The 27,873-nt window shown below is 41.5% G+C and overlaps 1 protein-coding gene across 5 annotated transcripts in view; it reads right to left on the reverse strand.

Annotated features, from left to right (window-relative positions):
• SEMA6A (semaphorin 6A) overlaps positions 1–27,873 on the reverse strand; it is a 132,670-nt gene that overhangs the window by 28,111 nt on the left and 76,686 nt on the right. For 3 of the 5 annotated variants that reach the window (XM_043547202.1, XM_037901592.2, XM_043547203.1), the window contains 12 exons: positions 27,509–27,599; positions 24,281–24,400; positions 23,020–23,108; positions 21,923–22,140; positions 17,279–17,410; positions 13,709–13,864; positions 11,462–11,638; positions 10,655–10,795; positions 10,452–10,532; positions 8,973–9,031; positions 4,397–4,417; positions 4,213–4,263 (listed from right to left, as the gene is read on the reverse strand). In XM_043547202.1, the coding sequence (XP_043403137.1) occupies positions 4,213–4,263; positions 4,397–4,417; positions 8,973–9,031; positions 10,452–10,532; positions 10,655–10,795; positions 11,462–11,638; positions 13,709–13,864; positions 17,279–17,410; positions 21,923–22,140; positions 23,020–23,108; positions 24,281–24,400; positions 27,509–27,599 (1,336 nt within the window). The remainder of the gene's footprint in view (positions 1–4,212; positions 4,264–4,396; positions 4,418–8,972; positions 9,032–10,451; positions 10,533–10,654; positions 10,796–11,461; positions 11,639–13,708; positions 13,865–17,278; positions 17,411–21,922; positions 22,141–23,019; positions 23,109–24,280; positions 24,401–27,508; positions 27,600–27,873) is intronic. The other 2 variants (XM_027817825.3, XM_037901593.2) reach the window with 1 other exon arrangement.

Here is a 27,873-nt window from a genome sequence, read left to right on the forward strand (position 1 = left end):
CTAAAGATTTCTGTAAAGCCAAGAGCACTGTTGGAAATATTGGTAACAGTTACGTGGATGGATTCTGAACCAAATTTGCTGCCTTATCTCCAAGAATTCCAAACAGCTGCCTCTGTCCAAAGGGACTAGTACAGAGCCAGCTACTGAAAACTTGTGCCTTCTTAAACTAGGAATATGCTGGAACTGTAAGGCTTTTCTACCATACCATTTTATGCCTATAGCACTCTTGTGCTCATCCCAAAGAAATAACAGAAGCAAAAGGACAGAAACAACCTAGAAAGTGGAAGTTATGAGATTCCATGCCTTCTTGTCTCTAAATACAAAACCATAGTGCCAGTATTCATGGGGTTCCAAGCCTCAAGTTGACACCCCATTCAACCACTGCAATACTGTACAATATTTGATCAGCCCTACAAATAATGCTGCACTCAACATAAGAAAACAGTTAGTCCTAGCTCGATAAGAAATTAGGAGAAAGCACTGCCAAATAGCAGTCATAATTTATACCTGTATTTGATATGCATTTTGTGCCCCCATCTCCATGCAGACACTTTCAATTTAGCTGTGTTCAAGGGGCAATTTTATGGTAATGCAATAAGTATAGTTAAAGAAAAAACATTTCTTAATACGGTAATCTAGGGGAAAGATATGCCTAAGGGACACATTCTTTACAAAAAGTGTTCCTGAACCATATGCTACAAATACATGGAGAACTCCTTGGTAATGGAAAGCTATAGCTATATGATGATATTAATGTGTACCAGATGGCAGTTAGGTAGAGAAATGTTTCACACAAGTGCAAGAAATCAGTCTACTCACTCTGTTACTAAAATGGTAGTATAGTACGCATTGAGAAATGATTTTCTACATGTAGCTGAGATACATTTGCTTCCATCTGAGCGAGGGGCAGCAGCAGATTAGAATATAATAACCTTTCCAACTTGGGTTCAGACTGGATCCTGCAAACACTTACTGCTGGGCACAGAGTTTGCTCCCCTGAGTAGTGTCATTGTGCCCCGTGAGTGTTGAGACAATCAGTCCCTTGTGAAATTCAAATTTATGAAGGCGCACTGCATAGGCATATGTGTTACTTGAGCACTGAAAGTAAGGGTTAAAAGTGCTGCCTAGGCTTAGTGCTGCCCCTCTGTGCAGAGGTGACTCACCCATAGTGATGACTGTTCCTCAGCAGTGACTGTCATATGTCATGTAATATGCCTTCTTCTCAAGTACACTAAGACTACTTTATACCACGCTGCCTGCATAAAGTGGCCTTTAAGTTATATTTACACCCACTTTAAAGTCTTTTTACACAACTACAGCAATGCAAAGTGGCTTTAGCATAAATGGGAACCAGGCCCAATAGCTCTATTTTAACATGGCGTACATTTAAAACATGTCTACAGTTACTTCCTCATTAAGATTCTGCTGTTGTTTTAAACTACCCCCATCTGAACAACTGCAGATTTATGGTGCTCCTCAAGCACTGATTTCGAAAGCAGAAGTTTAAGGACACATGCTCTTTGAAAAAAAGTGACTTTGTGATTAATTTGTAAAGCTTTTTGTTTGCAAGTATGTAATCGCAATAATACAGCAAGAACAAGAAATCAGATGTAACTAGAGCAGTGCATATTGAGGAATTTGGAAGCTGTAACATGGTTAGTGTCTGTGAGCACTGATGATGCATCAGAAGAACTGTATTTCTGTAACTACTATTCTAACCATGTTTTTATGAAACAAAGAGATGTGATAGTTTTTTTAGCTTTAACACAAAGTCAGGGATGCAATATGGATGTGATAGTTGGTCTAATATGCACAAGGTGATAAGACTCCAGAGATTAAGATGCTCCACACACTATCCTATTAACAACTATAGCAACCTAATTAGACAATTAGAGGGAAAGGCTAAATCAATACTACAGAGGGAGAAAGGAATGTGGCTAGGGGTAAAATAAGGGCCCAATTCACTAAAAATTGATGTTTCCAAAAGTAATTAAGTTGCATACAATTTTGCACAGGGGAAAGCTTGCTTTAAGCGAAGAGTCTTAGCCTTTTGTCTAAATATGTGTTTTTTGTTCCATATGTATCTGACCTTCATTGAGTGGCCTTCTGCATGGGTGTGGAAAAATGAATGTGCATGAACAGTCATCGATGCGGGCTTTGCACTTCATCACTGGTTTATAGATGATCATGCGAGGCTGCCCTATCTGCCAAATACAGGAGGATGCTAACGCCAAGAATACAAAGATTAAGGGCTTGACTCTCTTCTCAATTACAGTGGCATAAACTAGGAGTAACTCCAGTAACGCCAGTGGAGTAACAGTGGTGTAAAACAATTATCAGAAGAAGCAGCCCTAAGCCTTCTTGTGAATCTGGAGATAGATAGATATCCTACAAGCTCCAAACGCATCCTACGCATTCATTTGATTGGCATGCTGATATATACCAGCATTCTAAGGTTCTAGCCATAATGAAATGCCATTTAATTTTACATTTAATTATGTTCAATAACAGTAAAATGCACTGTTTATATAATTTTAGTTAAAGTAAGTATACTTTTCTTCTCATGCTAAAATGACTTCTTTGCATCAGTTAAAATACTAAACATTAGTGTGTCTATACAGTGAATTGTTAACATGAGGCTGTTTTTTTACTGTATGTTGTGGAGAGATTGTGAGTTTTCTCTCTTCATGTACGAGATTTTTGTAACCCCCTTTTCTTTGGTAGGTTGTCTGAGCACAAAGCAGGAGAGAAGGAGGACTGTCAACTGCATCATAATGTCACCTCTTGTATTTTAACTACGACAACAATAAGAGAAATTCACTGATCTAATGACTGCATATCAGAATTTGCCTCAGGCATGTCATTAGTATTAGATGACAGATAGGGTGTGATTGGGACTTAAAGTTAGCACTGGGTAGCATTTCTCCATAGTACCAGATAAATAAGATCCTTTTTTGAAATGTTAATGCAATAAATCAGTTTGGGAGAGGGAGATACAGACATTAGCGTGTTTTTTTTTTTTTTATACACACACCCTTTGGGGCTGTGATGTTTCTCACTGAGGGCCATCTTCATGACTCTTTGGTGGAGGCTGCTTTTTTCACCTGACCAAAGTCCATAACCAATAAGGTGTCTCTCCACAGCCCTGCTGTAAAGCTGTGTTTCATATGAGTGGGAGTACCAATGCACTTGGCAATCAAAACCTTTTTGAACATCAGTGCTATACACAGGGCAATTTTCTTTTCTTCAGACTCAGAAACATTACTTTTAATCAATTACTGCTATATGCTTTGGAAGAATAACACTGAAAACACTCTACACTTGCAGATGCTGAGCATGTGCTAATTTTGTCCCAATTCTGATCTACTTTGTTAGTCCAGGGCTTGTTAGTCCCATGCTGCCTGACAGGAGTCTGATCACTAAGCCCCAACTCTGCCCCACTGAAGTCAATGGTAATATGCCATTGCCTTAACCAGGAGTAATACCATACGTCACGCATAGCCTATGGATATCGGCCATTGGAGGAAGATCTGTTGTGGAAGCAATGACCCTAACTCTTTGGCTCTGGAAGTTAGAACTTTCTGGTGTGAAGCCCTTTGTTTTCAGATGGATTGCTGGGATCTGGCAACACCAGGAAGTTAGGGAGTTACATAGAACATGGAAGAACCAGCAGGAATAAGGCAGCCCAAAAGTTTGGAAGCAATTGAAACCTTCGTGTTTTAGGGCATGAGCCAACCTCTAACTAATGAGGCTTGCAAAGAAATTTTCCTTATGGGTAGGTTATTCCATAACTGCCTGAGGCAGGGTTTCTTATTCCTTTCCCTACAGCATCTGGTACTGGCTGATGTCAGAGACAGGATACTTGGCTAGATGGACCTATTTTCCTACCTTTTTTTCCGCAATGAAAAGACAAAATGTATTCATTGTACCATGTACACTTGCTAGATGCTCTGGTGAAGCATGCTTGGGTCAGCTTGGTTAAAAGTTCTGAATTTGGAGTGCCATTAAGACTGGCCATAAATTGTTTTAGCTCAATTAAGTAGTTTTGGTGCAAGATGGAAAATTGTATGTCAAAAAGGACAAATAATCCTAAAATCAGTGAATCAGGCCCCAATAAAACAAAACAAAAAAGACAATTTCTATTGGGGAATGGGATCTACCAGCTAACACAAGGACCTGGGGGAGAATTTTTTAAAATATCAATAAACTGACCATACACTGTGTTGTAAGACATTTCATGAGCTGGTGAAGCAGTTGAAATGGCTATGGAAAAAAATAAATTAGGAAAAACATTATAGAAAAATCAAGGCATTACAATATTTAAAAGGTTAGTAAGATGATCCCTCCAAAATTGAGCAGCACAGATAGGAAATGATGTGACTAAGAGCGTCCTTACCATTCAGTGCTACAAAGGAATCTGAAAGAAAAACAAAAACAAGAGGTAAAATTCATTATTTCTCCCACAGTGCTAAGTTCTTGCTACTAACAAAACCTCTTATGCTTCTGTTGTTATTTAATTGTACTGTGTCAGTGCCCAAGTGCCCCAATCAAAATCGGCATGTCAATGTGCTAGATGCTACACAAACATAGAAGAAGACCACAGTGTCTGCCCCAAAGAGCTTACAAGCTAAAGCCTCACTCCTTCAAAGACAACAGTGCAAGCAGACCCTAGCCACCACATAGCTCTCTTTGCAGGATCAAGTCCCAAGGAGTGAATTTCACCCAATGTGCACAGATTGATTCTGAATCATTTCTCACCCTTCTTTGATAGTTAACTGATGTCAGATATCCCCCACTGCCATTCAACCTGGCCAACTGTTATATGGCCAATTTCTTGTAACCATCGCAGCAGAAATGGGTCTTGAGGAGGGACAGGAAGAGGGCAGTTGCCGCACAGACCATTAGTTATCAGACATTTAAATAGTTAAAGCCTCAACTTATTCTTACATTCAAAATCTGCAAGTGCTGATTGTCTGATTGTGGTCATTAAGTGTTTGCTTAAGGAGAAATTTGGAGAAATCCCCACTCTAATTTTTCCACTGCTCAAGCTGAATTGTGGCGGTATTTGGTATTATGAGGAGGACCAAATCTACAGTGAGATCATTCTTGATATCTCTATGTATATGGCACGGGTATGCAGTGAAGGGTACCATGGAATTCTCTGCTTCAAATATGAAACTCTTTACAGAGTAAATATAAAAACAGGCTTTATCCTGTTGCCATTGTAGTTAATGACAAAAATCATATGGACTTTAAGAAAAGTGGGACTGAACTCATACACAATAAGGGCCATTTAGATATTGTCCTGAGATAGGTGCCATGTCACCCCATGAGGAAGCACTGCAGGGACTGTGCATATATCTCTCAAACAACCCAGAGTACAGGCTACCCTATACTCCTAGCCCATGAAGCAGACTGACGTGGAAGTAGGAGGGGTGCATATGTAACCTACACACCTCCAGGGTGTGGTGTTCTGTCCCCTCTAGTGGCACTGAGACCACTTAGAGATGAATGAATCTGCTACAGCCCTTAGCTAAGGACCGTGTGGCTTTTAGCTCATGCAGTAGAGGCTCATAGGCTAAGCTCCAGAAGTCCCAGGTTTGACTAGGTTCTGTCGGTGTTACACATACATAAGAACGGCCATACTGGGTCAGACCAAAGGTCCATCTAGCCCAGTATCCTGTCTTCTGACAGTGGCTGATACCAGGTGCTCCAGAAGCAATAAACAGAACAGGTAATCATCAAGTGATCCATCCCCTGTCGTCCATTCCTAGCTTCTGGCAAACGGAGGCTAGGGACACCATCCCTGCCCATCCTGGCTAACAGCCATTGATGGACCTATCCTCCATGAACTTATCTAGTTCTTTTTTGAACTCTGTTATATCTTGGCCTCCACAAGATCCTCTGGCAAAGAGTTCCACATGTTGTCTGTGCGAAGAAATACTTCCTTTTGTTTGTTTTAAATCTGCTGCCTATTAATTACATTTGGTGACCCCTAGTTCATGTGTTATGAGAAGGAGTAAATACTTTATTACTTTTTCCACACTAGTCATGATTTTATAGACCTCTATCATAGTCCCCCTAAGTTGTCTCTATTCCAAGCTGAAAAGTCCCACTCTTTTTAATCTCTCCTCATATAGAAACTGTTCCATACCCCTAGTCACTTTTGTTGCCCTTTTCCAATATATCTTTTTTGAGATGGGGAGACCACATCTGCACGCAGGATTCAAGATGTTGGCGTACCATGGATTTATATAGGAGCAATATGAAATTTTCGGTCTTATTATCTATCCCTTTCTTAACGATTCCCAACATTCTGTTTGCTTTTTTGACTGCTGCTGCACATTGAGTGGATGTTTTCAGAGAACTATCCACAATGACTCCAAGATCTCTTTCTTGAGTGGTAACAGCCAATTTAGACCCCATCATTTTATATGTATAGTTAGGATTATGTTTTCCAATGTGCATTACTTTGCATTTATCAACATTGAATTTCATCTGCCATTTTCTTGCCCAGTCACCCAGTTTTGTGAGATCACTTTGTAGCTTATCTTGAATAGTTTTGTACCATCTACAAATTTTTCCACCTCACTGTTTACCCCTTTTTCCAGATCATTTATGAATATGTTGTATCGTACTCATTCCAGTACAGACCCCTTGGGGGACACTGCTATTTACCTCTCTCCAGGCTGAAAACTGACCATTTATTCCTACCCTTGTTTCCTATCTTTTAACCAATTACCAATCCATGAGAGGCCCTTCCCTCCTATGCCATGACAGCTTACATTGCTTCAGAGCCTTTGGTGAGGAACCTTGTCAACGGCTTTCTGAAAATCTAAGTACATCTGATACAAAAGATTAAATCCTTAAGCTCTCCCAAGCAGAGGGACTGCAATAAGAAATGGCTATGTAAGGAGTGGGAGGCTTCTGGCATTCTCCCCAGCAGTGCGTCTGTGCAGGAGCCAGGCACACTCTGGCCTTCAGTCTACATGCTCCATTACTCTATATTCCATAAGTGTTGGCTCACTGTACATTAACTCCTCAGCTTCAGCGGTTTTATTGTGGCCACAGGCAGCGGAAATTGTTCTATGAAGAATTGGGTTCTTGGTTGCATGGGTTTAAAGTAATGTCCAGGTTCTGAATTAAACCGACATAGGCAAGAACATTAAGAACGATGGCTATCTTGAACGCAGCCCTAGGTATTTCTGGGGTCGCCAATCAGCACATAAGGTTTCACTGTATGCGACGTGCTGCAGTCCCTTGGCACCAGGCACTGTAAAGACTGAGTGACAGCTTTCACTCTGAATTTCTGAGGTATAAAGAGACATATTATCCAAAGTTTTATACATGGATTAAGCTGCAGGATTCCACTGCTGGTAATGATGGGGTGAAATCGGCACTCTGCCGCACGAGAAATTTACCTTGTAAAGTTACATGTGGTATTTTTGTATTAAATCTCTCTCCATTTAAAAATGCTGAAGCTCTTTAAGTATATTAAGGTACGTTAAAGTATGTCAAATGCAGCTCAACATAACCTTAAGCACTGCTGAACAAATTTTGACATAGATCTTTTGCGTAAAGCCATGCCATGGGAGTGATTATTAAAAGGATTTTTGGCATGTGTTTTCTAAACGCTTCCCATGGAGTTAGCACAGATAGGCAGCGTTAAAGGGTCATTAAAAAAAAAAACACTTCATATGTACAGCCCATGAGTTTGAAGGTTAAATGTTTGGCCATATAACGTGTGTCATTTCTTTCACTCCAAAGGCCACATTCTCCTAGCCTTGTTCATCATGTTGTCTAGCACCTTATTTGACCAGAGTGCCCTGGACTTCAAAGTGAATACTCTAGGCCCTGCTCATGATAACTCAGATTATCAGAATTTGGTCCCAAGTGATTAGTCTGCATTCCAAACTCCTTGTCTACATTGTCCCAGTTAGTAAATGTACATAATTCAAGGAAATCAGAAAAAAGTCCATAACATAAACAAGCCCAATTCTGTAGGCAACAAGGATGAAATCCTGACACCATTACTGACAAGGGCAAAACTCCCACTGACTTATGTCGGGCCTGGATTTCACCCCCTAGGGTTTTGGATGCACAAAGAAATAAAAGATTAGGCTTATTATGCACACACTTGTATTTTTCCTAAAGTCTCAATTTAAATATGCTTAATCTGAAAGAGCTATATTTTGGCACACAACACAGTTCATAAAAGGGGTGATGGGTAGCTGCACTGCCTCAGGAGCATCCCAAGTCCGCAACTGCCTCTCAGGGAGTCACACTTCCCTCCATGTTGCCCCTTACTCCTGAGGGGTTACTGCTGGTCACACCAGTTGCAAATTACTACCCCCCACAACATGCTGGCACAGCTGTGCTGACCAGTGAGTAGGGAGTGGAGACAAGGCTATGCACACTCCTCATCCCTCCTCAAGTCACTGCTGCCCATCTGTTCCAGAGAGGGACTAAGGGTAGCCTTGCTTACCCTTGCGGGCCACGACTCAAGGTCTGAGTAAAGGGAACAGAGGTGCTCTCATGTACGGGTACATAGACCAAGTCACGATCTCACCCAATATTTGTAAAGCAACAAATGTTCATTTTGCACTGCGCAGCTGAGACCCTGCATGCAAGATCACACACATAATCCAACCCACCCACTCACCCACCCTTGAGTTTACAATGGCAACGAAGATACAGTGTATACAGCTGCTATAATTAATATCCTTCAGAGCTGGATTTGTCCCACAACACAATTGCCATTAACACAAGTGCCATTGTTTGTATAAACCAAAATTATATGTTTTCTTTAAACAGGCACACAAATGCTTTTCTTGTACTGGTTACTTTAAGTGTGGTTGCTGTTGTTATGTTTTTCATTGCTAACAATAGAGCTCTGGGCAGGTAATGGTGATTCTGGGCAGTCAAAAAGTTTCTCTGACACAAGATAAACAGGGAGTAAAAGCTTTGCTTACTTTGGCAGTCACCCAGGCCATCTGTATTGCCATGCTCTATATCCTGCTCAAATGCCAGCCTAAATAACAAAAAGAAACATAATGGTGTGAGTAACAACATTCACAGGCATCACCGGAAAGAAATCATACCATCTAAAAATGAAATAAAGATACAGAGAGAAATTGGTCATTTCTTTAATACACCACTGGGAAACTTGCAAAATGCAAACATAGACAAATTGAGTTATTTTCACCTCTTAATGGTTCTTTTGGGTGCAGATGATGCTTTGACATATTTTTCTGCAAAATTTTTCTACTACGTCTTGTATTGTTAAATCAGGCAAACAGATACATATCTTTATGAAAAATGGGAGAACATCTGTGAATAAAGTGATAAGTCTAAAACAAACAATGAAGTTATCAGAAAGCAATTATGATTCTATCTGAACTTGCTTGTACTCTGCAGAAGGTGCATTGGTATTTTGACAAGAAAAATACACTAAACCAATATGTAGGTACTGAGCCTAGGAACTATGATAATAAACACTTCAGAAATGCTCATAGATGCAGAAATAGATGTCAATGCTATATGCTTTAATTCTCTTCTACCTCTACCAAATGGCCCATCTGAGGCACAGTCCACTTTGTTGTAATGAAGAGAATGCAACAGGGCACTTACAGTTAACAAAGATCTACAGTGAATCTTTAAAAAAACATTCTAAAGTAATAGAGAGAATAAAATGGCTGATCTAGGAATAAGAATGATAATGCAGCTGTTATATATTTATTGAGGACCTGTAAGGAAGCAGGGGGCTTCCTGTCGGCAGGAATACAGAGGTTATCTGATGTTAACAATACACCTGTACCAAGATTCGGAAGTACAGCCAAGGCGTAAAGTGAGTGAGCTTGGGCTGTGTCAGACCTGGCCAAAATATGAGACCTTTCAGATGGATCTGTTGCCTGCAAGGAGGCATTTTTAAATGCATTTAAAAAAAGCTTTCAGAGTCCTAAAATGTTGTTATGAAGTACTGAAATTCCACTGTTAAGCAATTAGAGATCCAACAAATCTTTCGGTGTACTTTAGTGATCTGTGATTCATCTCAGTAATACACAGAGGGCTGGTTTTGTTTGTTTGTTTGTTTGTCAAACTGCTTCAGTAATCTAATTTGGATTCTATTGCCTCTTTTAATCTGCTTTCATGGCACCAGTGCCAGACTTGCTCATACAGTTCTCCCTCTTTGAGCAATGCATGGGACTTAATGTGTATCTATCTTCTTTTCTTTTTCCTAAGGGTAAATAATCAGTGGAGAGTTTGCATCAAATCATACTCTGGAATTCCAGAGAATGCAAATGAGATGAAAGCAAACATTTTGCACATTCTTTTCCCAAGAGCTCCTTCTGGGCTTTTTCAAACAGTTCTGTCCAAAATTATATCTGATTGGCATCACTGCTAAAGCCCCCAATTTTCACTCTGTCTATCCAGAACCAATGGTTACTTACTTTATACCAGGTAACAGCTGTGTGCATACCCCACCTTCCTTCACCCAGCCACAGTATGGGTCTCTGGAGGCTATGCAGGCCCTTAAGAAAGAAGAAGATCATAAAGCTTTCTGGAATTTTTTCTTCTTCAGTTCTCTAATGCTCAATATGGCTTGCAAAAGGGTTTGTAAATGTGGGGAGAAACCGTGACACAAAACACCTACTTTTTGCACTTGCCATGACGCTCACATCGTCCCAGGGGAATCTTTATCACACAGGTAGAGAATGCTACGTATAGAGAACTGCTGTGTTTGTCAAGCTGCATTCCCATAATCCTCTTGTCTTCTACCCCATCATAGCTGCACCTGATTTAACAGAGCAGGATAATGTTATAAATGGGTGTTCTTGGCAAATTTAATTATAACATAATGATTTCTTAATCTGAGAGAATTCCAGAGAGGAGAAATTATCAAGCCAGGGGAAAAGAATACATGAGCTCCATTAAAATAATTGTTACTAAGATATATAAACAACTGTTAAAAAGGATATATACAAGCGGGGAGCTGCCAGTAGGGAAGACTCCATGTGGCTCCTTGACTTTCAAATTCATTCCCCTCCTTAACCTTTATGGTATGCTGCAAAACTAATCTATTTACATTTGAGGAGGGCTGAAGGTCAGGAGGTCTTATCTTGGGGGTGGGTTTTTGAGGGGAATCAGCATTTTGAGGGTGGGGGAGTTCATTTTTGTGGGCAAGTTGTCGGTTAGCTACTGCTGTTTTTGTCTTTGTTGGATTGCATTGTCAGGGGTGCGTAAGAGCTGACTGTGATGGGCAATTGTCTATACGTGTTGAAATTAAAATACATGAAATAAAATGTAGAAACAGAGGGAAGCAAACACAAAAGAAACATTCAAAATTACTCTAAAACTCTGAATTCTGTGGCCATTCCCTTTTCATGGGACTACCTGCACCATGGAAATTCAGACGTCTCAATGCTGTCCCGTAAATGAGTACAAAGAACCAGATACGCACTTTTCGGGATTGTAAACATTCATCTCCTCCAGGAAAAGGCTATCATTTAGGAAACCGCTGTTTCCTGTCCGGGCCAAGAACTTCAATATGATTCCCTTCTCTGATCCCAGGAAAACCACCGTGTGATTCTGATGTGGTCCAGCAGCAGTGTCTACTGCAATTTTGGTCAGACGGTATCTGGCATGACAACATAGCATTTGTGATTATTTGAGTTAGTCTATCATTTATTTTCTCACTTTTCAAATAATAGTTGATAGCTTTCTAGTAATCATATAAGAAATACAAACTATTTCTTTCAGTTGAACTGACCCTATAAGTTCACACAGAGAGTAGTAGTTGGGCACCAAACTGATGCTGTTTTGTGTGTGAATATGTATGTTATACAGCTAGCAAAAGTGTTTGCAGCAGCAAAGCTCAAGCAGCCGGCTGAAGAGGTGCATAAGTGTCTGAAACCACTTAGCAATTACCCTTCTAATCAGAAGCAAAGTGCTAGTCTGATGACTTCTATGAGCAGGGAAAGAAAATGAGTGCACGGAAATGTTTAAAATGTCATATTCTGTCATAGAAAGCAATAGTGATGGCATATCCGTATTCATCTTTTTGGTAGTAAAAGCTGTGTAAGCACAATACTGAAAAGCTAAAAGCTAAATCAGCTGAACTTATACTTCACCACATATGACCATAGTACTACCACCAAGATAGCTCAGGGATTGGACAACATCAGCTCATGATGAAGAACAGCTTTGTTGAAGCTGAACCTGAGCAAGACGAAGGTGATGCTAGTGGGCAGAAGAAAATATTAGATGAGTTTGCAGCCACGGTGTGGTCTCTTGTCATTGAAGGCACACACACACAATAGTTCAATTTGGTTCATAGTTTAGGAGTGTGCCTTGTTTCCTTGCTGATTCTAAGTTCTCACATAGCAGCTTTCTGTCTTCCCTAGTGGGCTGGGAAATGCCAATAACTCTAGTCCTTCGTTATTCCTTACACAGACTTTCATCACTTTCATCTGGACAATAGCACTGCAATATACCTGGGCATGAAGCCTCCGTCCCTTAGGAAACTCCACCTAAAACAAGCATGTTGCAGCACATCTCCTCAACAACATGGGCTACCAAGAGAAGCCATTTATAACATTAAATACATTACATCTGTCCTCCCCTCTCTACACTGGCTTCCAATAGAATACTGACTCAAGTTCCAGCTCTCGATCTTTGTCTTCAAAGCTGTCAATGGCCTGGGCCCACGGTATCTAAAGACCACCTAAAGCTCCCATGGTTGACACTTCTGCTCCTCTAGCACAATGGAATTTTCTACAATAAGGATAAAGCTCATCTATATGGGAGACAAAACTTTCTTGAGGCCAGTCTGAGACTGTGGAATGAACTTTCACAGACCACAACAAAACTCATCACCTTCTTCTCCAAGTGCTAGGTGCATTTGTTTGACCTTGTCTTCTCCAACATAAACACATAAAACCTGTACATTAAAAAAACCTCCTCCAAAACAAAACGCAACCCAAACTAAACACTACACTGCACACACAATTCTCCCCCTGGGGAGAGAATGAGCGCAAGAGAATAAACTACATGAGGCAGATGTTAGTCACTTCGCTTAATGCGCTACCGGAGGGTGCTTAGATATTATCATGATGAAAGCAGCGTTAGAACCTTTACAGAATAGAATAAAAATGTGTTTCCCAATGTGTGGTGGTGACATTCTGAGGATTGTTGATTTATGTGTCTTTGTACAAAATCTCTGTATTATTATTTCTTTTCTCATTGTCATAGAACAGATGGGGGTTATGTGATTATTTCTGTTTGTACACTTGTGCAAACACTGAAACAAACCAGCACATATCCTGACAGACATCTTTGTATCCTGTGAACATATCCTGACAGGCATCTTTATTTCCTGTGGACATACCCCCTGGCTATCTGTAGAACTTTACCCAAAGTTTTCTACAGAGCTGTTTCAAATACTGACCCATAAGCTAATATGCAGGGCAATGTTCCCTGCTCTACATTCCCTCTGCAATCTGGTTTCAGTGCAGCATGGTCGGAAAGGACTGAAATCATTTCCAGTCTTGAAAGCTGCTCTGGGTGTTCTGTGGCCTCTACTCAGTACTGTCATAATTCATAGCTGGATTCATGCCCAGCACAGCAGAAATGGTTATTAGAATTTCAAAGTATTTCATTAACACATCCTGACAGCGTGTTAAGAGGGTTAGGAAAGTTAGTTATTTACCTGACCATCGTCCTCAGGAACCAGGGCCTGCTGACAATTGAAGGAACAGCCTCATCCATGAGAGGATGTGTTTTGATGAAATTTAGAGTATCGTCTGGGAACTCATTGGAGGTTATGTACTTTTCTAATGACACAGAGCCAGCACAGCAACCTGGCCTAAATAAAACAAGGGGGGAAAGTACTTATTTAGTGCCTGAGGGCAAATCTTCTAAGTGAATTGCTTTTCTAAGCATCTGGCACTAGGCAAGAATGTGCCAAAGATTCTGTGTTGAACAATTCAGAATGCCACCAAATGAAGTACTGTTAGATTTCCTTTGGGCCTGCTGAGACCTTAGTGGGAGTCCAGGACTCTGTTCTGCCTATCTTAGGAATACTTTGATTTATTGCCATCCAAAAAAGAAGATCATGAAGTTTTAAATAGATTCATAGATACTAAGGTCAGAAGGGACCATTATGATCATCTAGTCTGACCTCCTGCACTATGCAAGCCACAGAATTTCACGTGAGTCTGCAGTCCATCCACCCACATGGAGTCTAATAAATGTACAGACTTATTTGGCAAGATACTGTTCATGGATAAGGCACTCTCCTGGTTTTAACTGGCCCCATTACTGTGGCACTTTCTCATGGAATAAGTGCACTCTATTTAATTTACAAGGGGATAGTTGGTTTTTTACAGTGTGAAATAAAATGTTCAAAATACAGCCCAGTGTGGGTGGGGGAACCCAGCATCAGTGTGAACACCTTACTGTGGTTTCACTTTATTTCTGACGAGCATGAGAACTCCAGTGTGGCAGAATGACAGTATTCAATGACAATATCCTGAACAAACCTCCCTGAATAAAGATAAACTTTAGTGAATTAAGTTAAACCTTTTCGAAATAGATTTAATATCTTTGGGGTCCATTGTATTACAATTGCAACTGTTTACATGTTACTGTGGGATTGTATGTAACTTTTCTAGGGACTTGACTAATGTAAATGTTAGGAACTTCAAATAACTGTTTGGGAGAATATGTGTGAAGTTGCATCCGATGAAGTGAGTTGTAGCTCACGAAAGATTATGCTCAAATAAATTGGTTAGTCTCTAAGGTGCCACAAGTACTCCTTTTCTTTTTGCGAATACAGACTAACACGGCTGTTACTCTGAAACATGTGTGAAGTGGGTTTCCTAGTAGGTAGTTGGGAGGACATTAGCAGCTATGGAGAAAGACCCATTGTCTCCTAATTAGCTACTCCTGGAAACCCCAGATCAAAGACCTCTGTATAAAGGACTGACTAAACTTTTCATGACTATGCTTGTTCTGAGCTGAAGCTGTAATCAACGTAAGCATAAGAACGGCCATACTGGGTCAGACCAAATGTCCATCTAGCCCAGCATCCTGTCTTCTGACTGGGACTAATGCCAGGTGCTTTAGAAGCAATAAACAGAACAGGTAATCATCAAGTGATCCATCCCCTGTCACTCATTCCCACCTTTTGGCAAACAGAGGCTAGGGACACCATCCCTGCCCATCCTGGCTAATAGCCATTGATGGACCTATCCTCCATGAATTTATCTAGCTCTTTTTTTAACCCTGTTATAATCTTGGCCTTTACAACATCTTCTGGCAAAGAGTTCTACAAACTGACCGTGCGTTGTGTGAAGAAATACTTCCTTTTGTTTGTTTTAAACCTGCTGCCTATTAATTACATTTGGTGACCTCTAGTTCTTGTGTTATGAGGAGTAAATACTTCCTTATTTACTTTTTCCACACTAGTCATGATTTTATAGACCTCTATCATATCTCGCCTAAGTTATCTCTTTTCCAAGCTGAAAAGTCCCAGTCTTATTAATCTCTCCTCATATGGAAGCCGTTCCATACCCCTAGTCACTTTTGTTGCCCTTTTCTGAACCTTTTCCAAGGCCAATATATCTTTGTTGAGATGGGGCGACCACATCTGCAAGGAAACCTCTTGGGTGAAGATATGAAGGTTGGGGTGAACCATGGTAAGCTTACTAGCATGAGTTTAGATTCTTTTATTGTTTTAACGTTTTCTCTGTAGTGCTTTTTCCTTACAAATAAAGTAAGCCTGCATAGGAAGTACTGGGTGATAACTCATAACTGTTGGCAATTACATTGTGTGCCATCTCCGAGAGGAGAAGCAAGCAGGCCTGTTTAGGCGGACTGTGTTTTGCTGGGAAAATCACAGTATAAATCTGGAACTGGGCAGCCTAGAAATACCCTGGTCAGGCGGGAGGGAGACACTTGGCTCCACCCAAGAGCGGTAACTTCTAGGGAGCTAGAAGCCTAAGACTGGGTGTCCTTGCTGTGCCATAGAGAGGAATACAGGTGTAGTTGCCCTGAACTGTGACACCCAGTACTGTAGGCATGAGTAAGGCTAAGATTTAGTCACGGGAATTTTTAGTAAAAGTCATGGACAAGTCATGGTCACTAAACAAAAAATCCACACAAAAAAAGTCCACGACTTTTACTATATAAATACCCGACTAAAACTTAGCTCTTGGGGCTCTGGGCGCTGCTGCTCTGGGGGGCCCCCAGGACACCGCTGCTGTGGGGGCCCGCCTGTGGCTAGCCCCTGCACTGGCCGCAGGGGCTGCCTGCCCCCAGCCATCCCTGCTCTGAGGTTCCAGGGGCCCTCCCGCTGCTCAGGGGCTCCCTGGGGCTGTCCCCGGGAGAGTAGACATAACATATACATGATGTTCCATGGGCATTTCAAAGTTCCTGTCCAGGGAACAACTTACAAATAAAGTTGAAGATAGATAATCTCAGGCCTAATGAAGGAATTGAACTGCTAGGTTCAGTAAGTCTCTAAAACATAATGGGCCAAATTCAGACTTGGTGTAACTGGGTGCAACCCCCATGGAAGTCTTTTGGACCAAATTAAATGATGGATTTGGGGCCAGATTCTACTAATGGTTACAGTGGTATAACTCTATTGACATAAATGGAATTATTCCAGATTTACACCAGTATACCATTAAGTGGAATCTGGCCCTGAGTGTGAGTGAGTCAACAAATGGGTGTAGGTGGCAAGGTAGTGTAACTTGCACTGAACTGGTATTCAATGTGCATACAAAATGAGTGCAATGAACATGCCAAAAGGAGTGGAAAGGAAGTGGACTTAGGGGAAGCAAGTAATAGGTGGTATTAGATAAAGCAGATCCTCTTTTTTATCTTACTCCCTCTAGTTAGTTGCTTTTCCTTCTTCCCCCTTATTTCCTCCTACTTGGCACATCAGTTATATTTGTTATGTTACTCACTGAATGGCAAATTAGTGCCAGTCGTTTCCTGACAATGTGTAATTTATACCGTCTTAAGCAACCCCTGATTTTGATCTAATGGGTATGATCCTGATCTGACTTATCCTGTATCAAAGGTGATTTCAATGGCCTACTCCTGATTTACACCACAACAACTTAGATCAGAATCAGGCTGAATTCTTATTTCAGTTAAAATATGGATTTCCCATTACATCTGTATCTCACATTGCTGCTCAAACTGTCAAACAGATTGTACTGTGTACACTAAGACACAAACCATTATTACACAGCATATGAACGCATACCTGGGTTTGGGCACTCGCTCATCAGGAACTGGTGTCCATGTAGAATCTGGAGATTTTTGTTCTTTGAATCTCCCAGTAAATACATTGGCAATGTCAAGCATGTCATAGGCACAGACTGCAGAGCCAGGGATGCTGCAACGTGACATTTCCCAGAAATTGTTACTCATTATGCAGTTATGCATAACATTTTGACTGAAAAACATGCTGCATAGAAGTCTTCCTGTCACAGGCTACTTAGTCCTGAACTTTCTAACCTCCGGGTATTGACAGTAAAAGGCTGCCCCATGCAAAAGTTTGAAATGTACCAATGGGTAGTCAGTCCCTGTCAGCACAACTTTTTTCAAAAGCCCCTAAAGAAAGAACGAATTTCAGTAATCTTGAAGAAGGAAAAGAATCTGGAAAACTCTGCTTGCCACTGGTGATGTATGAAGAGTGACAGGCGATTCATTTAGTGCCCAGTACTTGGAAATTCAAGTTCCTGTAATTCATAATACACTCTCAGTACTGATTCTCACAGCCCCTGCTGTGCCCCAAAAATACAATCTAGAGATAATTCAGAAGTTGGAGCTGATGCAACTCTTTGCTGAAGGATCCCATTAAGACTAAGAGTTGAACACTATCACACCAGCCTTTCAGGTTCAGATCTCCATCAGGTTTTCCCGTACATTTCTAACTGACTTCCTATACACAGTTAACTCAATCAACTGTAAAGAGTTTGCAGAAACAAACACAGTGTTGCTTACAGCCACTAAAAATTTCAATTAGGACGTTGATTATTTGCATGTAACCGGATAGTAACCATGTCCAAATATAATTACATTCTTATATAAACACTATTGGAAGGGCTTAGAGGTTTCCCTTGGTCCGTGACTTTAAGTTATGAATTATTCATTTATCTACCTTTATTGTTTACACATGAACTCTTGCATTTGTGTCTGACTTCCGCTGCTTGATTTTGACCAGAGCACCAGCTGGCCAAGATTTCTAATCAGGCTTTTGGCTAGTGGACTTTGGCCTTTGAAAGTGGGAACTATGGGAGGGATACAACAAGACTTAGAAGGGAACGTAAATTGTTATAAAATAGTTTTATAAATATTAATGAGAGTTTGTCATTTTAATTTCAAAATGCAACATCCAGAGGGCAAGCAAATGAAACAGAAATAGGGGAACCTCACTAGCCCTGTTTGAAACAAAGGGAGGTGGTTAGCTCTCCAAAGGCTGGGCTGTCTCCTGGAAGGAGACCTAGTGAAAGGTTGCTAATGTGAGTCTACAGTCTGAAAGGTTTTAAAGAGAGAGAGAGCCAAGTTCATCTTGTTGTAGCTTTGATGTAGCTACACCAGGGTGAATTTGGTCCTGAGAGTCTAACTGAGGGTGTCCTAAGTATCTAGGGCTCAATCCTGAAAGGTGAAGAGCAATTCCTGCATGTGCTGAGCACCTTCATGTCCCAGTGAAGTCCCATTGGAGATGGACGAATTCAGCACTTTAAAGGATTAAGCCCCTAATGAAGGGCCAAAAGCAATTTAACAGTGGGAGGTTTGGTATGGAGAACAAAAACACCTGCAGAGTTCAACTCCACACTCCCGGCATACTGAAGAGATCCCTGTGGAGGTGGATATGGGCAGGCCAAAGGTCTGGCTATTGAGGATCGCAGCAGGTGTATCCACTTAGCTACCTACTAGCACAGTGGGGGAACAGCAAGCCATATCCAATATTCCCCATAACCCAGTAACAGCTGGACCCAGACCCATGGCCTACTTCTGGCAGGGAGTGAGGACTCCCTTCCTACTAGCCCCTTCTAGTTCCTGTGAACAAAGACATTTTACAAGGCCCTGCTCAGTTGATAAGAAATTAGCTTTAGCCACTCCATGCATAGACCTGATGTTGCAGTGTCTCCAGCTGCAATGTACATCCTCCCATCCCCTGCAAAAAAGACTTTGCCCACAAGAATAATACTTCACATATTATATGATGGTTTTCAAGTATTATATTCTCATAGATTATTTCCCAGAGCCCACCAAACCTCCCCAACATGCTATAAAATCTCCAGGGCCCAGTGGAGGGGAGGGGCTTTGGACTCTGGGCTTCAGCTGCTGGGCTGGCGGGGAAGGGGAGTTTCAGGGCTTTTGCCCTGCAGCAGGGTAGTGGGGCTAGGGCAGAGGTGGGCAAACTATGGCCCGCGGGCCACATCCAGCCCGTGGGACTGTCCTGCCTGGCCCTGGAGCTCCTGGCTGGGGAGGCTAGCCCCCGGCCCCTCCCCCTCCCCTTATGTCCCCCCTCCCCAACAGCTTCTGTGCCGCGCTGTGGCTGGCTCCGGCCAGGAGGCGGGGTTGTGAGCTCCTGCTGCTCTGAGCGACATGGAAAGGGGGCGGGGAGGGTTGGATAAGGGGCAGGGGGTCCCAGGGGGCAGTCAGGGGACAGGGAGCAGGGGCGGGGTTGATTGGGGCGGGGGGTCCTGCCAGGGGGCAGTCAGGGCACAAGGAGCAGGAGGGGTTGGATGGGTCAGGGGATGAGGAGGGGCGGTCAGGGGACAGGGAATGGGGGGGGTTGGATAGGCGTGGGAGTCCCGGGGGGGCCTGTTGGGGGGTAGATAGGGTCAGGGCAGTTAGGAGGCAGGGAGTAGGGGGGCTTGGATAGGGGGTGGGGTCCTGGGGGGCAGTCAGGGGACAGGGAGCAGGGGGGGTTGGTTAGGGGTGGGGAGTCCTGGGAGGGGGCGGTCAGGGGACAGGGAATGGGGGGGTGGATAGGTGTGGGAGTCCCGGGGGGTCGGTTGGGGAGGTGGATAGGGTTGGGGCAGTCAGGAGGCAGGGAGCAAGGGGGGTTGGATGGGGGTGGGGTCCTGGGGGGCAGTTAGGGGCGGGGGGGTCTCGGGAGGGGGCAGTCAGGGGACAAGGAGGAGCGGGGGTTGGATGGTTCTGAGGGGGGCAGTCAGGGGTGGGAAGTGCCAGGGGGTGGATAGAGGGTGGGGGCCAGGCTGTTTGGGGAGCCACAACCTGACCTTCCATACAGTTTCACAACCCCGATGTGGCCCTCGGGCCAAAAAGTTTAGCCACTCCTGGGCTAGGGGCGTCTGCCCTGCAGGGTGGCAGGGCTCTGTTCTTTGGCTGCGAGGAAGTGAGTTTCAGGGCTGACGGTTGCAGTAGTAGACACCTTAATGATTACTAATAGCACAACATGGAAAACACTGGAAAACTTTCAGTTTAGAGACTATTCTGATGATACAGCCCACTTACTGGTGCATTCTTTTGATTTTTTATTAATTATTATTTTATTTAGGTGATTTGCATGAAAACAAAATCACCTGCTTCTGTTGCTTAGTTTTTATTTGAAGTCATGTCATTCCACAGCAGCTACTCTAATTTTGTTGTCAGAAGTAGTAATTATACATTGGACGCCTGATCTTGCTCCCATTTGAAATCAGTGGGAGTTTTGTCATTGACCTAAGAGGGGTCACCCTTTTACTCTAGGTGGGAAATGTACGGCAAGAGCAGATAAACTCCAGCAATAAAGTTAATGTTGCAGCCCCAGTGTCTCTTGTAATATAGAACAGGGAAAAAGAAACAGACCCTCTGGGGCCCTGCAGGAATTTTTCTTTAATTAGAACATTTTTTAACTTTTCCTGAGACCTCAGTAATTAGATGCAGTTACATGTTTTAATAACTCACCGAGCAGCATGTTATAATATACGCTGGTAGCAAATTCTAAACAGATGCCATGGAAAGCCTTTATATGCTGAACTATAAAATGCAGGTGTTAGAACAACGGGTCCCATTATTATTTATTGTTTGTGTTGTGGCAGTGCCATTACCAAGAACAGGCCTCTATTGTGCTAGGTTCTGTACAAACACACAGGAAGACATGTCTATGCACAGAGGGGATCCTGCACCCATGAAATGGGAGAGTTCCTCTCACTTGGCATGCCCGGTGCTTTCCTCTCAGAATCCCCTTTAATGGAGCATCATGTGGTTACAGCTCCATTGGCTTAGAAGGGACAGGAAGGTGGCAAGCTAGATCTGGAGTTTTCCAGTTTCTCCCCTACAAACTCATGGTGAGAGCTACAGCAATTAACACAAGATGAGGATCTGTTAACTTCCACTACTATCCTGTCCACACTTTGGAGCCCTTTTCTGTGAATGTGTGGGCAGCCAGGTGGAGACCTTAAGAGAACAGCTGTTCCAGAAGACAGACTGCCAGGGACTAGCAGGAGTTGGTGGGGTATGGTGGCAGGGTGGAGGCAAGCGATATCTATATGGATCTTGAAGAACCCAGGGCTTCTTCTAGGGATCTGGGAGGGGCAAACCACACTCTGCCAATAGAAGAACGAGTAGAAAACTCTGCTAGTTGGACATTGCAGAGTTTCCTGTCCCCTATGTAAAATTATTCCAGCATAAAGGACAATGAGCTTAATGTATGTGCCCATGTAGCACATGATTTAAAACTTATCTCAAGCATCATATAATGTAATAAACAGTACTAATGTATTTAAAATTGGAAAAATGAGTGCCCATATGTGCATGCTAAATAAAAATTATATTTTAATAGCTACTGCTTCTTGTAGTTTTAAAGTGTAAGTAGAAACTGCAATGAAAAGGCAAAACACATGGTACATATTAAGCACAAGCCAAAAGACTGCTGCATTGGGGTTACCTGTTATAAGGGGTGGAGAAGGTTGCCAAGACAATATTATGGCCATTGATATGGATAACATCCGTAACTGCCTGCAGTATGTTAAAGTAGAAGTGTGAATCGCCAGGAACTGAGCAGTTCAGGCGAGCCTTGAGAAAGGAAGTCCACTGTTTTTCCAGAACTCTCTGAGATCCTCCCATGTCATTCTTGCAAACCTGAGCCACTCTTGGGAAAACTACCTGCAGCAAAGGAAAAAAAAATAGAGAAAATGAAATATTTCTTTGATCAGAGAAACTTTATTGGAAATCTGCCTTAAAAAAAAAATAAAAATGACACAGCGAGGTGCTTAATTTAATCCCATGTTTCCATAATCTGTGATAAATAACAAACAGAGGAAAATTCAGCTTTGGAAGAGTGTGCTATAAAAGATAAGGCTGTGGCATTTAATACCCAGCCATAAATCCTCCAGGAGATCAGTTCTCAGCCCATATAACCTCATTTCCATACAGACTGCTTAGCTTTCTATTTCCCCAAACAAAAGCACTTTATATTCACAATCCCTGCAACCCACGCTGCCAGCCTCTGGGTTTTGTATCTTCAGCGTTCAAAACTATGCAAACCTCGCTGGGCTTGTATTCATACCCTGCACCTTTGTGACTCTGGTCAGCTTTTCTATCTGCTTAGTAGGAAGTCTATTGTGGAAATATCAAAAAATGTTAATCAGAAAGTGTTCAATTGTTCTTTACAATAAGGCAAAGAACAAAATTCCTGTCTTGTTTACTTAGTGCTCCTGACTCTCATCTCCTAAGTAAGCTGCCTCTTTCAAGTAAAAATTTTAACTATTACCTGATACAATGAATTAAATGAATTTGTCATTTACTTTGCAGAGTTAGGAAAATAAAAGAGCTTCCAGCATATATTGCCACCATCATGTTGTGTATCCAGACAGTGCAATGTTTCACTGCAACCAACCTTTTGGCTCGAGCAGCAGGATCCTCTCAAAACGATGACCTTGTCATTGTGATTTATGGTTCTCATTTCAAGGTCATTCCTAACAGCACTGGTCCAAGAGCAGTTTTTTCTGAATATTACAAAAGAATCCAAGGCAATTCTCTTACCTTTCCCATACTGTTGTACTCCACTGCTATTTCCCGAAAGAAGAAGTAGATGTAGTCGCCATAATCTACTGCCTGGACAAAGTATGGCTCTGTAAACAGACAACACATTCTGTCTATGTGTACACCATATATAAAATAAAAATGAATCAAAGGCCCAGATAAGAGCAAAACATATCATTGCATACCCAAAGAGACAAATTTTTTTGGAGGGGAGGGCGGAGCTTAATTTTCAGCCCTTTCACCCAGACCATGGCTTATCAGATGGGAAACAATGCATTTTGGATGGCTGCAGTGGTTGAAGGCAACGCTGTGGAGAACCAATGCAAGGAAATTACAGACTTGCATGCATGCCACTGAAATGATCCCCACTGTGGATTTCTGCAGGAGAATTAGGAAAGGTGAAGATAGTGACACTTTCAAATATGGGCATGGGTAGCTGGTACAAGGGTAGATCCTTATGGACAAAAACCTCACGCGTGGAGAGAATAGCAAAGCATTCAATTTGCTGTTCCCTAGACTTAGTGATAACAGTAGCACATATAGACTAGCTCCATGGGTACCTGGTATTAACACACACACACACACACACACACACTGGGCTAATGGTTTCTTCCCTCAACCCCATTATGTTTCAGCATTTTTGCATACAAGCCAAGCCCTTATACCTGAGCTTGGCTCACTGTCTCACTGCCATTCATGATGCGTTTGTGAGGGTAAGCAGTAACTTTCTTAACAACGAAAGTATTTAGAAATTGCCTAATTCAGCAGCAAAGCCATACAGCACCTACAAACTACAAATTGAAGGCTTTGTGTAATATCCCCAGAATTTTATTTATATTGATGAATCATAATGTTGCAGAACAAATTCTCTGTATCTCATAAAACCCTGATTGTTACCTACCACACTCCTAGGAAAGGAGTTGGTTCAGGCACAGCCCAAGAACATTTGTCTCCTATCCCAATCCTGAAAATTACATCTTTTTTACACAATAGAAAGATTCAGGCTTGGAAAGTTGGATGTAATGTATTTGACTGTGGTGGTACTTGTAGTTTCTTTCAGCATCCAGTAACGGGGAGTGGGAAGGAGGAGGGGAGGGAAGAAGGGGAAGGAAGGTAAGTAAATTAGAGTAGGTAAAAGATGTAATTTAGTTTCTTCTATCTGATAGAAAGCATTGCTGAAATGAAACTGCAGTGAGGTCTGTCAGCAATCCAAGACTCTCATCAGAGATGCAGCTCCCTTTTTTTTCGTTTGTGTACTCACCTTTTAACCATTTTGAGTCATGTTTGACTGTCCGCAGGGTTGGGCTGTCTCCAAGGCTCCGGTAAATGACTGCGTCAATTGCAAGGAAGTCAGTCACTGTGGCAGAATACAGCTTTCCCTCTTGGGGAGTGGGAAAGAAAAAAATGGGAGGGAGGAGAAATAATGTAATTATTTTCCTTCATCAATCAAATGAGATGGGACAAATGAAATCATCTCAATCTCTTTGGAATGAAAATTCTGAGTGGGTAACTGGAATCACAGGCAAACTGAAATGTTCCTCATTTTAAAAATGAAATGGCAATTTCAGACAGATGCACTGGAAAAAGGGCATTCCTAGAAAATGTCCTCTGTTTTACTATATTCGATAAATTGGGACTAGAATGCCCGGCTTCATTGTGGACACCACTACCACAACACCACAGGTAATCTAATGTGACTGGAACAATGGCTGGAAAAGATGGGGTTGTTATCCACAGAACCCAGCAAAATAAATGGATATGAGGGAGACCAATAGAACTGCTGGTTTTTAAACAAGTTTGTCAAACTATGTACTTCTGGAGAGCATTGTTCCTTGATTTTGTTGTGTTAGCTAATTGACACTTAGTATTTCTTCCTTTTTGGTCTTTAATGTGCAAAAAGCTCCCCTCCTTTAAGAGCTCTAGTACAAAAATCATCAGTGTATGGGATGGCAAAGCAAATATATAACTGTGAAGAGACTGATGAAGGTTCCCTATCCTTTTGGATATCTGATCTATGCTTAGGCAACTTTACCTCTTAAAGAGCATTAGAGGAGGAAAGCTAAGAATGTGCTGTAAACAAGGCACAGCAAGGACAAGAGAGTGAGGCAAAACATCACAAGTTAAAGGAAAGCACTGACAAAGTTTAATTTGATAGCAATTGCAAAATCTGGTCATTGTACCATAGGGCTATTTTAGGTTATAAGAAATGTCTTTCACCCATGATAATTCACAGTAACACAAACAATAGAACATTATGCAGATCCAGTAACTCAAATCTCAGTTGTGTCTAAATGAAATGGGTATGGGCTGAAACCAACTCATTGGGAGCTATAATGGGTATTAGGCTGGAACTTATCCACGCTGGATATATGATAAAGTGGGTGCCCCCTTGTTCAGAGGTTTCTGAACCCTTTTGGCCTACACCTCTGCTTATTTCTAGCTAACAACAGCAGACAGCATTTCATTTCCCTTCAAGGTTTAAAAACCAGATCAAATCTTTTCATTACCAGGGCAGTAATCTTACTTCTGCACCACGCAACCCCTATCAGATTTTGGCTGTTTAAAAATAGGTCTACTTTCTTAGGCGAAAATAAGTAAGTGTTTTAAAAGCAGACACTAAAACCAATAAAAAGGCTGAACTTTTCATCTGTGGATGTCAGAGCTCAACATTAATATAATCACTCTCCTTCCTGCCACATCCCAGTAGGTCTTGTGACCAATCACACTTCAAACACACTAACTATAATAGCTGCAAGAAGGGTCATATACACATAAGAGCATCCTACAGATTAAAGTCAGCTGGGCTAGCTCCCTAAACTGCTGGCTACTACAAAAGCTTTTCCCAGGGGATCAGACTTTATACCCTATCAAACACAGAATGCTTTTACTAAAGCTGGGCGAATTTACTGGATCCATTCTGTAACAATTTATTTGACAAACTTTACCTCTTATACTGAAAGGTAATAGTCCTGATACACAAAACCTCATTATTCAACTGACTAATTTGTGATAACTTGCACTGTATCTTGCTCCTAGGAACATATCTAAAATGAGTGTACTGTAAGAATGTGTGATATGTGCCTATGGCATGGGAATGGTGCCTAATATACAGCAGCTGCTTATATAATACACTTATATTAGTGGAGGCTGTTTCTTTAAAACCCTCTTCCTCTGGAAGCATTTAACTTATTCTGGATTAAAAAAGAGAAGTCAGTAAAAAGAAGGTCACTCCCCAACACCCAGAAAAATCTCTCTAGTTTTGTCCTTACAAAAAGTAATGAACAATTCATTAGTATTTTTAAATTAGATGGCACCATTAATTTATACTATGCTGAGTGAGGGCACGCTGCATCCTGCTAGAGAATCTCTCCTTTGTAAAAGACAGCATATCTGTTCAGACACTGTAGGTGGTACTATGTCTTTTTGGTTACAGCAATGATCTCCACTTAATAGTGCTGATCTGTTTATGAACTTCTACACTCTCAAGTGAATTTCTAACATGTTTTCTAAGAAATAGCTAGTCATTATTTTCTATGAAATAGCAAGATACCTGCTCAAAAAACAGCAGTAATGTTATCCTAGGTTGCCAACACACTTTACCATCTACGTTACAGCCAAACCTGAGATGTGGTCACCAGAATTCAAAATAACAGAAGTGCAAAAATGAAACAATATAATTAGAAATCTATAAAAGGTACCAAAATATCATTTTATAACCAATGGCCCAAATTAAAACCATTAATATGCACTCACTTTTTAAATTACTGTGACAAACAATAGTTAACTGTATTCTGTTACATGCAGCATAAATCATCATTAAAACGAGATTTCTCTCCTTCTTCTGCCACAGCTGGGAATGATCTGTCAAGATGTTTCTAGTTAAAAAAAACAAAAACCCAGCACTTCTGCTTTCCTTGTTGATGCAGAGAGGAGTGCACTCACAGATATTTTAAAACATCTCTGAACTTTGACCTTCATTATGAAGGGTACCTTAGTTTTAACCAAATATAGGACCATAGCCTGCTCCCGCTAAAGTCATTATGAGTTTTGTCCTTGGCTTTCATAGAAGCAGAATAAGGTCAGTATTTCTGTCTCACACTGATCTGGCATTATATTATCTCCCTTCTTTTACCATGAACCCAGTAAACATGAATCAGGAAACTGAGGCTTTAGACAATGTTGATTATGGTACCGACGTTAATATAGCAGCTTGTGAAGTTTCCTGCACTAATGATTCCATGTGGCCTCTATTTGAAGTCATTATTCACTTACTGTGCCACATTTTAAATGAGACCTGAAGAAGAGCTCTGTGTAAGCTCGAAAGATTGTCTCTCTCACTAATAGAGGTTTGTCCAATAAAAGATATTACCTCACCCATCTTGTCTCTCACATTCTAAAAGTGTCATTTTGTGTGGGAGGGATACTGTATCATGGCAAGCAGGACCTGGAAGAAGGGAAGGAATGGGTTATTTCACTTTTCCTTATTTACCTGCGAACAGTGCAACATTGGCATGTTTTGCATCATAAGGGCACCTGGCCATTCCACTGAACTCATCTCCTAGGAACTCCAGAGTCTCCATCTGAAAAAAAACAATGGAATCTCTTCAGAATAAAAAATGAAACTAATTACCCAGGACAAAACCTATGACACTATTCATTTCAGGGCAGGGAAGAAGTTCCTTTTTATAGCAGTGGTTCGGGCTGTGAGTTAAGAACAGTACAAAATTATAGCATTACATAAAATCAATCTATGAAAGAGTATCCAGTAAGTCAGACATCCTTTAAAGCTTCTCGTTCTTATACCCACTACATTTTACAAAAGTCTTCAGCTGATAATTTCTCTGTACATGGGTT

This window comes from Chelonia mydas, chromosome 5 (genome assembly GCF_015237465.2).
Source record: "Chelonia mydas isolate rCheMyd1 chromosome 5, rCheMyd1.pri.v2, whole genome shotgun sequence".
NCBI classification, from domain to species: Eukaryota; Metazoa; Chordata; order Testudines; family Cheloniidae; genus Chelonia; species Chelonia mydas.